This window comes from Neomonachus schauinslandi, chromosome 13 (assembly GCF_002201575.2).
Source record: "Neomonachus schauinslandi chromosome 13, ASM220157v2, whole genome shotgun sequence".
Taxonomy (NCBI): domain Eukaryota; kingdom Metazoa; phylum Chordata; class Mammalia; order Carnivora; family Phocidae; genus Neomonachus; species Neomonachus schauinslandi.
This window is the reverse complement of record NC_058415.1, coordinates 90399774-90413280: the sequence shown is the minus strand read 5'-3', so window position 1 is coordinate 90413280 and position 13507 is coordinate 90399774. Positions and strand designations below refer to the sequence as shown.

The following is a 13507-nucleotide window of genomic DNA, read 5'->3' as shown; positions in this document are numbered from 1 at the left end:
GGCCGCTGGGAGGGCGCTGAGCCCCGGGCCCCGGGGGCCGCCACTGCCACAGGCGGACAGGCGGGGCGGTCAGTGCAAGGACACCAGCGGGACTTTTGCTACAATGTTTAACAACCTCACATTTTCCAGACACGCAAACCCCTCGCAGGTCGGTGAGCTTGCAGGACGTGCCATCGCGGGCGGGGACCATGAGCTGCCGCTGGCCATCCACGGTGGTGCAGTGCAGGTCGCATGGCTTGCTGGAGATGTGGACGTAGTCGTCTGATGGGGAGATAGGCTCTCAGGGTGGGTGGGGGAGCGGCGGGATTCAGAGCCTACCGCTCGCCCTCCCACAGAGACCGAGTTCCTCCCGCCCATGGCACAGATGGACAGACTCGGGCCTGGAGTGTGCGAGGGGCTTGCCCAGGTCTCAGGGGCAGAAAGAGACCCAGATGCTGGGGGTCTGGCGCAGCCCGGGCTCCACGAGTTCCAGCCTCTGCCTCCTTGTGGGTGGGGGGCAGTTCCCAACCGTCAGCGGGTCTGAGCCAACTGCTGGCCCTGGGCTATGGGTCCTGGACACCCCGGAACTTACTCCATGAGTGAGAGAGACCCTCATGTTCACTGTTGCCTGCGACCTTGGACAAGACCCCTCCCTCTGGGCTTCACCTTCCTGCCGGCCCACCCCAGAAGGGAGCCATCGGGTGTGGTTCCTTCCAGGCGGCTGGGGGGACGCCCCTGCCCTCTGCCCCCCGCTGGGCGGTCCCGGGCCAGGTACCGGGGTACAGGGGCTTCCACTGGTGCGTCCGCCCGTCGTACACGCGGGAGTTGAAGGAGATGCACTGCTCCTCTCGGAAGCTCCTCCCGTCCGGCGGACACTCCTGCGGGGCGAGAGACAGGAGGCTCCAGGAGGAACTCGGCCCGACAAAGGCATTTTTATCCGGGCTGAGCAGGAAGCGGCTGCAGCCGGGATGGCCGGGCCAGTGCCGAGGCCCACGTGGTGGCCTCTCGTTCCCCCTCAGTGTCACTCGCTCTCTGGAAGGAGCAAGGACAAGCAGGAGGACAGCTGCTGTCCCTCAAGCACATACACCCATGGGCCCTCCTCGTGCGCTGGGCGGGGTCCGCTCACGTCCCCACCACCCCGGCCTCCTCCCCAGATGCCCCGGGGTGGGGAAGGCGCACCTGGCCCAGGTGGCGCTCGTGCTGGCCCCCACTCGCCCTGCGTCCCTGGGCAGAGCCCCGCCTGGCTGGCCGCGGCTATGGCCGCAGTGCTGGAACATGGCTCATTGGCTGAAGGTGGGCTTGAGTTCATGGAAGAGGAACCCCCGGGACAGAAGGGGAGAGGCCTGGCAGTGGGGGGGCAGCTGGTCACTCTGGGCCAGAACCCGGACTTAGGTGGGCCTCCCTCCAGAGCTCATAAGCGTCCAGGAGGGGAGCAGACCAGTGACGCTAACACAGACCCTAACTCTCTGCACGTGCGCATATGCAGGGGCACTCAGCCCCACGGACACAGGGTCACAGGGACTAGAAGACCTCAGTGGCTTGCTGTCTTTCTACCCTGTGCCCAGGAGTTCAGGTTCAGACTGGCTTGGGCCCCACTGAAAGCCGCCTGGAGGCTGAGCCTGAGTCAGTAACTCCTGCCCCTCCCTGGGCGCCACCCCCCCCACAGAGGCTGACAGTGCCAGGGCCTCGGGAGCTGGAGTGGGCTGCAGTGGGACTGCCCACAGGTGGGGACAGGGACGCCTAGTGACCGTCCATCTCCTGGTGAGCACCTGGCACAGGACTTGTGAGCAGAGTGGGGGCTGTGGCCAGAGATCTCAAACCTTGAGGCTAGACTCCAAGCACCCCCAGCAGAACTGAGGCCTCATCCCTGGGAGTGTGGAGCACATGGGGGGCAGGACAGATTTGATCGGAGCCAGGAAAGGGGCTCTGAGCCCAGGACCGCTCACCATTCTTCTCTTCGACAGGAAATAAGGGGTGGGCCCAGGACAAAGAGTCTGGAGCGCCTGGGAGCTACCAAGAAGACACCTAAGGAGATCTGCCTAAGGAGTTTGGGGGGGGTTGCAATCGCCCCAGGCAGGGCCTCACCTGCACTCTGCACAGCTGGTACCGCTTGGATGTGCCCATGCACGTCCTGTTCCCAGCGCCCGTGACGGACGTCCTCCTGGCGGGAAGACACAGGCTAAGCTGGGGTTGGGAGCCACAGGCTGTAGGCACCAACCCTGCTCCTACTCCAAATGGCCTCTGGCCGGGCCCCGGAAGCCCCCCCAATTCTTCTGACCCCCACTGCTCCACCACAGCCCAGGGGAGGGATGATACCCAATTCACCTCTGCATCCCGGGCACATAGCACAGGATCTCTGTACACAGAACTAATAATAAGATCAAGAAGGTTTACTGTGTCCCAGCCCTAGGCTGGTAGGTAAGTGGGCCCTAGCATGATCTCCACTCCACAGATGAGGAAACTGATGTTCAGAGGGATTAAGTGACTTGCCCAAGGTCACCCAGCTAGGAAGTAACAGAGGCAAGATTTGAACCTAGGTCTGTCCGATGGTAACCACTGGACCCTATGTTTTTCCCCGTGTTTATTCAACTCAGGTCTTCAGAAGAGAAGGCCAGGGAGGAGCTCACCACTCATTAAAAGTCCCAAGAAGGGATGCCTGGCTGGCTCAGTTGGTAAAGCATGCCACTCTTGATCTCAGGGTCAGGAGTTCAAACCCCACGTTGGGTCTAGAGCTTATGAAAGAAAGAAGGAAAGAAAGAAAGAAAGAAAGAAAGAAAGAGAGAGAGAGAGAGAGAGAGAGAAAGAAAGAAAGAAAGAAAGAGAAAGAAAGAAAGAAAGAAAGAGAGAAAGAAAGAAAGAAAGAGAGAAAGAGAGAAAGAGAGAAAGAGAGAAAGAGAGAAAGAAAGAAAGAAAGAGAGAAAGAGAGAAAGAAAGAAAAAGAGAAAGAAAGAAAGAAAGAAAGAAAGGGAAAGGAAAGAAAGGAAAGGAAAGGAAAAGAAAGAAAGAAAGAAAGAAAGAAAGAAAGAAAGAAAGAAAAAGAAAGAGAAAGAAAGAAAGAAAGGGAAAGGAAAGAAAGGAAAGAAAGGAAAAGAAAGAAAGAAAAAGAAAGAGAAAGAAAGAAAGAAAGGGAAAGGAAAGAAAGGAAAGGAAAGGAAAAGAAAGAAAGAAAGAGAAAGAAAGAAAGAAAGGAAAGGAAAAGAAAGAAAGAAAGAAAGAAAGAAAAAGAAAGAGAAAGAAAGAAAGAAAGGGAAAGGAAAGAAAGAAAGAAAGAAAGAGAGAAAGAAAGAAAGAAAGGGAAAGGAAAGAAAGGAAAGGAAAGGGAAAGAAAAAGAAAGAAAGAAAAGAGAAAAAAAAATCCCAAGAAATGGATCCTGCTCTCATGAAAGTGCTGTCCCCAGCACCCTGGAGCAGGATGAACCCCAGGACATGGTCGCCCAGGACCTGATAGGCCAGCTAAAAGCCTGTCGTTCGCCTGGCCTACACTGCCTCAAACAGAAGACCCCTCCCAGCCTGAGACACCCCACCCCCCCCCCCCCCCGCCCCGTCACCTGCTGCCCCACCCCCACACCAGCCCCAAACCTCTGCTGCAGGCAGTGCCGCTCCTGGGACGTCACCCCGACCCCACAGCTGCGGGAGCAAGCCGTCCACTTGGTCCACTCTCCCCACCAGTAGGCGGTGGCGTCAGTGCCCCCTTCCAGGCTGTTGGACGTTGGGCTGTTGTCCTGGGCGACAGTCCCCACAGACGATTAGAAGGCTGGCGCACCGGGCAGGACTGGCCTGCCATCCCCCTGCCCTGGCCAGGACATCACAGCCCCCAGATGCCCGCCGGCTGGGTCACTCGGCACCCTGGCCCACATCTCAAGGGGGGTCTTGGAGGGAACTCCCCGGAAGTCATGGGCCTTGGATCCGCCCCATCTTGAGATCTGGAACATCCTGGGGGCTTGATGGGAACGTGAGGCTGCACCTAACTGTCCTTGCTTTCTTTCTCCTGAGCAGCCTGGGCCCCAGCCTGGGTTCTGCAGGACACAGCAGCCCCCTCGACATGCCTCGCTGCAGGCCTTTGCTTGGAAGGAAGTCCTCAGCCCCCTCCGACCTCATCCTGCCAAGTCAGCGAGGGATCCAGGGTGGCCAGGGCCCCCGCTTAGGGGCTGGTCCGACCGGCTTATAAGACATGTTCCCGGGAGCTGAGTGGGGGCTCCGGGAATGCATGAAGGGGTCCCCGGACACCTGCCCCACACCTGCCACACTCCCTCCAACCTCAGCCTCTCTGGGTGAGGGGCCCTGCTCCCCACTCACCGTGGCCCCCGTAGATGCCACACCCCCAGCCAGAAGTGCCACAGCCAGAAGGCACCAGACCCAGCGTGAAGGCTGCCGTCTGCCGTCCATCCTAGGAAGCAAGGCCACTGTCACTGCTAGGCCAGGCCCAGCTCCCCTGACAGCTGACAAGGAAGAGGGAAGAGCCCTTGGGGCCCACCCAGAGGCTATCTGGGATTGATTGCTAGGGGCTGCCTGGTGGCCCTGTTGGGAGAGGTCAGTGAGTGATTAAAGATGCCTGCCACAGGCACGGGCCAGCGCCACAGACAGGTGGTGGTGTGCTTGCTGAGCCTGGTCTCCCCACCCACCCCTCGAAGGGCCGGCAGGGATGAGCACCAGCTAGCCTCGGACTACCTGCGCTCCCTAGGGAGTGCCTGGGGCGAACACCAGGGACGGCTGGGGAGGCTGTAGGCCCGGGCCACACCCACTGGATGAAGAAGCAAAGCCCCAGAGCTCGGGCTACCACCTTGGCTGGCGGAAGCGGCCTGAGCAAGAGCACCTGGGGCTTTTCACACGCTCAGGGCTGGCTGCCCAGTGGGAGAGTGAACTCCCTGCCAGCCATGTGCGGTTGCTGGAGGGGGCCATGGACGCCACCTGCTCTGCTGGGCCCTTCCCCTCCCTGGCCAGCACTACCCCTGCCCTCGGTGGGGGGCTGGGCCCAGGACCCTCAGGGATCTCAGGCTGGGAAGAGTCCAGGCATCTGTCTCCTCACGCCCCAACCAAGACGCACACTTGTGCCCCTGGAGCATGGAGTGAGGGCAGCCCAGGGCTGCGGGACTGTCTCTTTCCCGACAAGTCAGCACTGTTAGCCCCAAACACCACTTGACCTTCCTGCCAGGGGTCAAATCAAAGGGACCCTCCAGCCTCCTGGGCTCTCAGCCTCGCCTATCTGCTTTCTCTGTGTGGACGTCTCAGAGGGGCCTCGGCAGCCTCTGTCCAGGATCTGTCTCTGGTCCTAAGTGTCACTTGCCAGCAAGGCAGAGAAGGGGTTTCAGAAACCAGCAAGCCTGTCCCCCCAGAGCCTGGAACCGAGAGAGGGAAGCCAGCTTGCCCAAAGCCACAGAGCAAACTCAGGCACTTGTCCCTGTACCCGGCTAATTCCAAGGAAGAAGGTGTGAAAGCCCCCCCCCAACCCCTGCCAGCCCTGCCAGCCCCAAAGCCACCTCCAAATCTGTCCCCTCTCCCCTGCATCAACCCTGGCAGGTCAAGCACCTGCAGATCTCCAGGAGTTATGCGAGCAACGTTGACCCGTGCATCCTCAGAACCCTCTGCCGGGACAAGGCAGCAGTACACCCTGGAGTTTGGAGCCAGAGTCCTGAGACCCCCACCTCACCCGCTGCCCGCCTGCCACCTCCCCGCCCCCTCTGCCACCCCTCCCCCGCAGGCCTCCATCTGCAGCACCCCCGCCAGCCTCGCATAAGCACAGAGCCCCCCCTCGGCGGTCCCATTGGCTAATCGGTGCCCCAGCTCCAGCCTGCCGGGCTGAAGACAGGTGCTGAGCTGGCCCCACACTTGGTTTTCATTAAGGCTCCCAGACACCCCTGGCCACAGGCCAGGTCCGGCTCACGCGGGATCCATCCCTCCCTGGGGTCCAAAAACAGCCACCAGCCAGCAGCAGAGGCTTGCCTTGCAAGGAGCTTCAGGCGCCCGAGGCTGGGAGCTGAGGAACCGCCCTCACCATGCTCTGAGGGTCCCGACCCCTCCCCACGAGCCCTCCTCCTGTTATATAACGGCTCCCCGAGGGGGCTGGGGGATGCTCTGCCCCCCAGCCAGCTCGGAGCCGCACCCGTGCCCTGGGAAGGCTGCGGTGGCCTACCTGGCCCGGGGTCAGCAGGTTGTCCTCCCGGGGAAAGGGGCAGAGCTGCTGCGGGCAGGCGGCGCCAGGTGCTCGGAGCAGGGGGAGGCTCAGAGTGCGGAGAGCTGTGGGCTCTGCCTCGCTCCCTTCCTCCTCCTCCTCCCCCTTGCCGCCTCCCTCCTCCACTTCAAAGAGCACCCACGAGAGGGGGTTCCCAGGGAGGCGCGCAGCCCAGTGGCGGCTCTGTGGGCCCGGCTGCCTTTATAGCTGTCAGGCAGACAGGGAGGAACTCACACTTCCCACCAGGCTGCTCCCCCGCCCGCCGCCGGCCCGGCCTGGCGCACACTTTAACCCGCTCCGCGCCTCTGGAGCCCGGCCAGGCCGGCCCAGCTGCCTGCTCACTGCTGCCTCGGCAGCGGCCCAGAGCGGCGAGCAGGGAGGCCGCCTTCCCGGGTCCAGCGCTGGGAAGCACGTGTTGGGGTGTCCAGACAGAGCAGCCTCCAGCCTGGGGTCACCGGGGAGGCTGGTGCTGGCAAAGCCCAGCCTAGGCCTGTCTGATTTCTGCCTCGGGAAGGGACCCAGTCTCTGGCCTTCCCCAGAATGGAGTCCGGATTGTAGGAGGCGTCCAGTCTGATAGCTCCATTTTACAGATGGGAAAGGTGAGGTCCCGGTCACCCAGCCAGCCTTGGAAAGGTTCTCCTGAGAGGCAGATGCCTCCACAGATGGAAGGACAAAGGGAGACCCAGTGAGGACCCCGGCCAAGGGCTCCAGGGAAGGGACAGAAGTGCCCGTGGCCTGCTGACCAGACAGCCGAAATGGCCAGGGCCGGTGGGGGGAGGCGTGGGGAACTCTGTGCAGATGTTCAGCACCAGCTTGGCAGGGCACAGCGGCCTGGCTGGGCCCAGGCCAGTTGGGCAGCCCCTGGCAGGCCAGACGTGGTGCTCCAGGCCTGTGTTCCTGCTGAGTCAGAGCGTGGAGCAGAGGACGACAGAGCATGCAGCACGCCCTCCAGCCCCTAGGAACCCAGGCCGACCCCAGACTCTGCAAGCAAAGCCAGACCTGGCACCCACCCCTTGCACACAAGCCCCCCCCCCCCAACCCCAGAGCCCACCCTCCTGGAACGCAGGGTAGGGGTGGAAACAGCGTGTAAGGTCTTCTGAGCATTTCATCCCCGCCCCCCTCTCCCCCCGCCTCAGTTGTGCAGGTGGTCTAGGCCCACAGCGGCACCTGGAAAGTCCTCCTCCTTCCCTCCACCCTCCCGGCCAGCGGAACCGTGAGGTGAGCTCCTCCTTCGACTGCGTCCTGGCGTGGCTGAGAGTTATTCCAGCCCTGGGGAAGTTCCACCCTGTGTCTGGCCACCGACAGGAATAGTGGACAAGGAGTAAGAGTAAAGCAACACCACCTCCCATCCTGGAGGGAGTCCTTCCTATGCACCAAGGGCTCTGAGACCGGCATCCTGACCATCCCCATTTTGCAGTTGGAGGGACTGAGGCTTCCAGACCGTTGAGTGACACCCCGGGTGGCACATCTGGTTAGTGACACATCAGGGACCCCACCGCTGTCACTGACCATAGCCTCTCTGTCTGCAGGGGTTCTTACGTGGCATTTGTGCCCCCTGCCCCAGAACATCCGGGAGGCAGGTCTTGTCCATCTCAGTGTCCCCCCTGGGGCTGCTGGGATGGTCGGTGCCACGGAGACTTGAACCCAGGTCCACACTGCCCCCTGCGGTCGGCGTGCTGAAGCACAGACAGGACAGAGCCTGTCCCCGGGCAGCCTGGAGTACACATCCCCATGCGCGCACCCCCCCCCACCCCAGACACACGACAGACAGGGCCAGGGCGCGCTTGGAGCCTCAGCCGCCATCCCCTCCCCTCCAGCCAAGCTCCAGGGCCCTGCACCCCCTGGCGCAGTCCCGAAACTCCCAGTGTTTCTGGCCCCACATCCAGCCAGCGCCAGGGTGACTAATGGTTTCCCTTGGGAGGGACCCCACAGCCAACCGACACAAACACCCCCAGTGCCTCCTCTTAGCCCGGCGGGACAGCGCCTGGGGGACAGGCCTGCCACTCCCCTGGCTCTGTGACCTCCTGCAGGTGTGTGACCCTGGGCCCACCACGCTCCACCCCACCCCGCCCTCCACCTCAGGGAACCCGCCAAGGCCCCCCCACCGCGTGACACTGGTGAGCCCCCACACTCCAGACCCACAGGGAGCTGTGGCTGCTGCTTCATCTGCTGGTGGCCCTGGGGATGTCAGGGGGGACCCCGGGAGCCAGGGAAGGCTTCTGGGGGCCGCAGAGACCCTAGGAATCAGCGGAGGGAGTGAAGAATAAAGCATAGGCAGGAAGCACCTCCCTGAAGGCCTCACGGTGCTCTGAGTGTGGAGGGAGCTGGTGAGGGTGGGCCTCCTGGGCCAGCAGCCCTCAGGTGCCCTTGGGACCCACCTCACAGGCAGGAACCCAAGGAGCCCGAGGAGCCTCCCGGCCGGCTGCAACACAGCACCAGAACCGGAGCACAGCCCGAGCTCAGAAGGGACCCACGCTCGGGGCTGAGGCTCTGCCATCACTGTATTGAAGGTCTGAATAATGTTATCTTTGAATCATGTTCTGGAAGTGACATGGGATGGGGTGATGGAGCACGCACGGGGGCTTGGAGCCTCGGCTCACGCACGGCCCACCGTCCTCCACCTCCCAGGTTCTTGACCTCCCACCCGGCCCCCCAGCCCCGACCCAGCAGCTGCAGCTGCCTTCTGCCCCCGAGGGGCCGGGGTGAGGCTGAGTCTCCGGGTGGGGTCCTGGGTGCTTGTGAGGGTGAGCACTCATCCCCAAAGTATCCTCGTGCCCAAAGGAACACGACCTTAAACATCAAATAAAAAATAGCACAATCAGACCAGAGAATCTGTGGAGGAAAGAAAAAGCTCCATCCTGCTTTTTGAACAAAGGTCCCCCATTTTGCACTGAGCCCCACAAATCATCTAGTGGGGTCACTGCCTCCTGGTTCCATCCCTCCTGTGATTCAAACTGTCTGGGCTCCCTGGAGAGATACTGCAAGGGATGATTCCAGGCCCCCATCTCAGGTCCTGCTCCCCACTCCCCACTCTCCCCCCAGCCCTTCTTTCATACCCATCTGGACACGCTCAGCACCCCCAGATGATCTACTGGGGCCACCCCCTCCGGGAAGCCCCCAGCGCCTCAGCACTTTGTTAAGGCTTCAGAATGATCTTTCCTGACTGGCCGCTGGGACCCCACAGAGCAGGGGCTGCTCCTGGCTCACACTGCGTCTCTGGGTAGCATCTAGATGTACTAGGTGCTCAATAAACAAAGGGGTGGACTTGTGTGGCAGCTCCTGACGCCAGGGCCTCCTTGCCCTCTGGGGGTCCTCCACTCTCCTGAGGCTGAGCTCCCTGCTGGCCTGCTGACACCCCCCAGGGCCTTGGTCCCCTGGAGTGGCCTCACCCACACGCATTGCCACCTGGGGCCCTGGCTAGGGAAGGGGTGCTGTAGACACCTGTGTTTTAGGAGAGCGTCTTTCCACCAGAGCCTTCTGGATGTCTGGGGAGAAGCTTGGAAACAGGAAAACAGGCACATTTCTCCTAGAGGCCAAGCAGGGGCAGGGGAACACGGGCAGAAGGGCAAGAAGCAGGCTCAGGGAAAAGAAGAGATCCAGGGCCGGGGAGGGGCGCCAGGGGGTCATGGGGTGACCAGTTGGGGGTGCTGGTGGTTGAACAATCACACTGGGAGCCGGGCACTGTCCTGTACAAGAAAGCGCCCCGAGCAGAGCTCAGAAGCATGGGGACTGCAGCCAGAGGCTGTGTGAGGTGGGTCCTCGAGGGTGGCCCATCTGGACCGTCTTCCCCACCGTCCCGACTGTCCTCCTTGCCGTCCCCCCAGCGCCTGGGGCATGCTGGGTGCCTTCTGACACCGAATTTTCCCACCCAGCAGGCACTGGGCCGCCGAGGGGCCATCTGGCCAGCTTGGCGGTGACCGGCCAGACCCCAGAAGAAGACCGGGCCCCAGAGGGCAGCCTCTGCAGCCAGCCCCTCCTCATGAGCTGCCTGCCCAGCCCAGGACAGACGACAGCTTTCTCTGCCCCAGGCCCAGGGGCTGGACATTCAGGAAGAACTTCCTCCTGCAGACCACTGGGGGTCAGCAGGTGGGAGTCTGGACCCCCAAATGGGCTTTGTTTCCTGGTCCTTCTTTCTCAGTCAGAAGCACTCGCGTGTTCTGTTAGGCCAAGGCTTGAAGTGCAAGCAGGGGGACCCAGGAAGTGTGTAGGCCTCTCTGGTTCTCAGATTCCACAAGAGGCTCCTTTCCACCCAAATATGGAGCAAGGATGGCGGCAAGAGAAGCCTGACATGGCTGAGAAGGAAGCTTTACCACGGGAGCTCCAGGGAAACGAAGCCCCGAGGCCGGCCAGACAGACGGACGGACGGGCTACTGCTCAGAGTGCCACACACTCGTCTGCGTCCCCAGCGACCCCGTGGGGCAGGGGCGGAGCCTCGGCCTGGCTCACCTGGCAGGCGCTCAGAGGCAGGGGGTGGCTCGGGGCACTAATTCTCAGCCGGAGGCTGAAGACAGCACATGATTGCTATCACAAGCTCAGCTGCAGACACACACACGTGCACAGAGCAGAGGCCCTGCATGGCAGTTCCGGGGAGGGGTCGGGGGCAAGGAACGAGCTGGAAAACATCAAAGCCCAGACCCCTCTCGCCAGGTGCAGGGGCGCCTCCGCGGGCGCCTGCACAGAGAGCCAAGGCCCGAGGGCCACTGTCCTCCGGGGCGTTCGAGCCGGGGGTCGGGTGTTCACAGTTTGGAGGCTGCAGGCGCGGCAGCTGGCTCGGCTCTCCCGGGCCGGGCCGAGCAGACAGCTGTCCGGGAGGCGGGAGCTGTGTGGCATTCCAGGCATTTCAGCACCTCTATAAAACCGGCCTGCTCTGGGCCGAGGGGGCGAGGGAAGGGGGTGCCGGCCGTGGGCTCCCTCTCCCCCTGCAGCTGCCCCCCCACCCCCCCAGGGTCCCCCTGGAGCCGGCGCCATCTGCTGGGCAGAGGGGGGATGCCACCTTGGGCTGGGCAGGGAGGCCAGGTCATCCTGAGACCCTGAGCACTCTGCAAGAGTCGGTGCCAGGCACCAGTCCCTGCTCCTCTCTGGGCCTCAGTCTCCTGCCCTGTAAAATGGGGAGAGCAGAGACAGCGACCCCCACCCCCACCCCCCAGCTGCTGACGGGACCCGACAAAGTAGGAAGAGTGCTTGGCACAGAGCCCTATACATGGCCAGCGCTGAATCAATGTCTGTGTGTGCGAGTGGTTTTCAAGACACACACAGTGTCGTGGGGATTAGAAGGGAGACACCTCACCCCGGCGGGGGTCAGGAGAGGCTAAGGGCTACAGTGTGAATGGGGAAGGCCCAAGCGGTGAGAGTCCAGGCAGAAGGAGGGGGAGCGGCCTGTGGGCTCTGGCGCAGTCGGAACATGAGCAGGTGGCGGGGCGGGGGTGTCCACAGCAGGCCGGCAGGCGGGGCCACAGGAGGGCGGGGAGGATGGGGACAGGCTGCACATCGGTTGCTCAGGCCCCCGGTTGAGCCTGCCCAGGTGGAGTGGGCTCCCAGCCCCGCCCCATCCTAGCCCCCCACACTTCTCCAAGGGCACCACCACCCTCGAAGCGGCCGGCCTGTGTCTCCCACTCTGCCTCCCCCTCTCCCAGCCCCCAGGCCTGTGGCTTCCCAGGCTGCAGGGAGAGCCGAGGGTCATCTCAGTCCTGTTCAGAGCTGGACGCCACCCCCTGAGCCAGCTGGTCAGTCTCCAGGCGGCCAGGTCTCAGAGGGGAGCCACACGTGGGCCGCCCCCAGCTCCACGCTGGACTTGGACTTCCGGCCGGTCTGCAGGGGCTCCCTGGGCTGCCCCAGGCCTGGTCACCTGTCTCCCCACGTTGGGGCAGCCCCCCTCGGCCCCTTCTGCCTTAATCACTGCAACACATGTACAGCCAACCGCACCCCTGCCTTCCTCCAATACCTCCCCCTTCTCTTTTTCCCTTCCCCAAGCTTACAGCCCTGGCCCTGGAGTTTACAGCTGCAAAGAAAACACACACACACTCATGCACAAAACCAACTGTGGAATGTTTTCCTGCTTCTGAGCAGGGTTTATGGCTCCAAAGGGTTCTCTGAGCACCTGACATCTACTCGCATTTCCACACCACAGGGTTTATATTCCTCCTGGGAGCGGGGGCTGGGGGCTGGGTGAGGGCAGGAGCGGAGGGATGCAGAGGTGGGCAGGGAGAGCAGGCCTCTGTGACAACCCACGTGGGGTCGCCGCCTCCTGCCCTGCCCGGAGCTGCACACATAGCAGGATCTGGTTTTCCCATTTGGAAAGGGAAAGGGACTCCTAAGTGCCAGACTGAAATGTGCAGGAGCCTGGCCTCCTTGGACTTTCATTCATTCTTTGAACAAAGTCATTCATTCAGCCAGTGTTTGTCAAACACCTACCATGTGCCAGGCTTGGGTCCGGCACAGGGGCACGGTGGCTTGCCTGGGTGCCAGGCCAGGGGGCAGCCTGGCCCACAGATGGTGCTGTTGATCCAGTGACCAGAAAGAGGAGGAGGAGGAAATACGTTCTTGCAGGGGAGGTGGGGGCCCGGGGGTAGGAGGAGAGACGGGGTCTGAGAGGATGGTGGAGAGCCGGGTGTGTGGTGGGGCGACAGGGCCGGGCCATGGATGGCCTGGTGGTCTCCTTGACACTTGGACTCTACCCCAAGGACGGCAGGTGCCTTGGAAGGCACCGAAGCAGAAAAATGGCATGACCAAATGCATTGTTGCAAACAGTAGAAACGGGATCCAGCTACTCGCACTCCTGCTGTCCCTGGGTGATCACACTCCGCAGTCCAGCTCCCAGGAGAACAGAAGCGTGGCACATCCACACAGTAGAATACTACTCACCCAGCAACAAAAGAAACCACCTGTCACGAAGTGGGCGTTTCTCAGGGACGTTCTGTCAGTGGAGCAAAAGAGGTCAGACCCCAAAGAATGCGCACTGCATGGTCCCATTTGTACAGAATTCTAGAACAGGCCAAGTCAGGCATGCGGCAGAAACCACAACAGCGCCTGCTTACGCTGGCAAAGGGCCTGAGGGGTCACCCTGGGGTGATGGGGAGACGCAGTGGTCACACAGCTGTACATGCTTGTCAAAATTCATCCAACTGTACTTCAGATCCGTGCATTTTGTCTTATGCGAATTATATCAGAATGAAAAAAGAGAACAGAAGTAAAGATTGTCCTTCGGCTGACAACACATCAGGCTGGGGAGAGTCTGCCTGGGTAGCTCACCACTCCCATCATTCCTGGGCCAGAGGATAAGGGGGGACCCTGCCAGAGAGTGCCCCTAAAACCTCTTACAACAAGGGAAGGTGGTTTCCCAAAGGCCAGCAGAGGGATGCT

At 61.8% G+C, this 13507-nt stretch overlaps 1 protein-coding gene across 1 annotated transcript in view; it reads right to left on the bottom strand.

Moving 5' to 3' along the window:
- ADAMTSL2 (ADAMTS like 2) overlaps nucleotides 1–4365 on the bottom strand; it is a 31743-nt gene extending 27378 nt beyond the window's left edge. The window contains exons 1-5 of the mRNA XM_021691505.1: nucleotides 4276–4365; nucleotides 3559–3701; nucleotides 2065–2140; nucleotides 755–857; nucleotides 116–261 (exon numbers count right to left, since the gene is read on the bottom strand). Coding sequence (XP_021547180.1) covers nucleotides 116–261; nucleotides 755–857; nucleotides 2065–2140; nucleotides 3559–3701; nucleotides 4276–4365 — 558 coding nt within the window. The remainder of the gene's footprint in view (nucleotides 1–115; nucleotides 262–754; nucleotides 858–2064; nucleotides 2141–3558; nucleotides 3702–4275) is intronic.
- Nucleotides 4366–13507: the final 9142 nt, after the last annotated feature.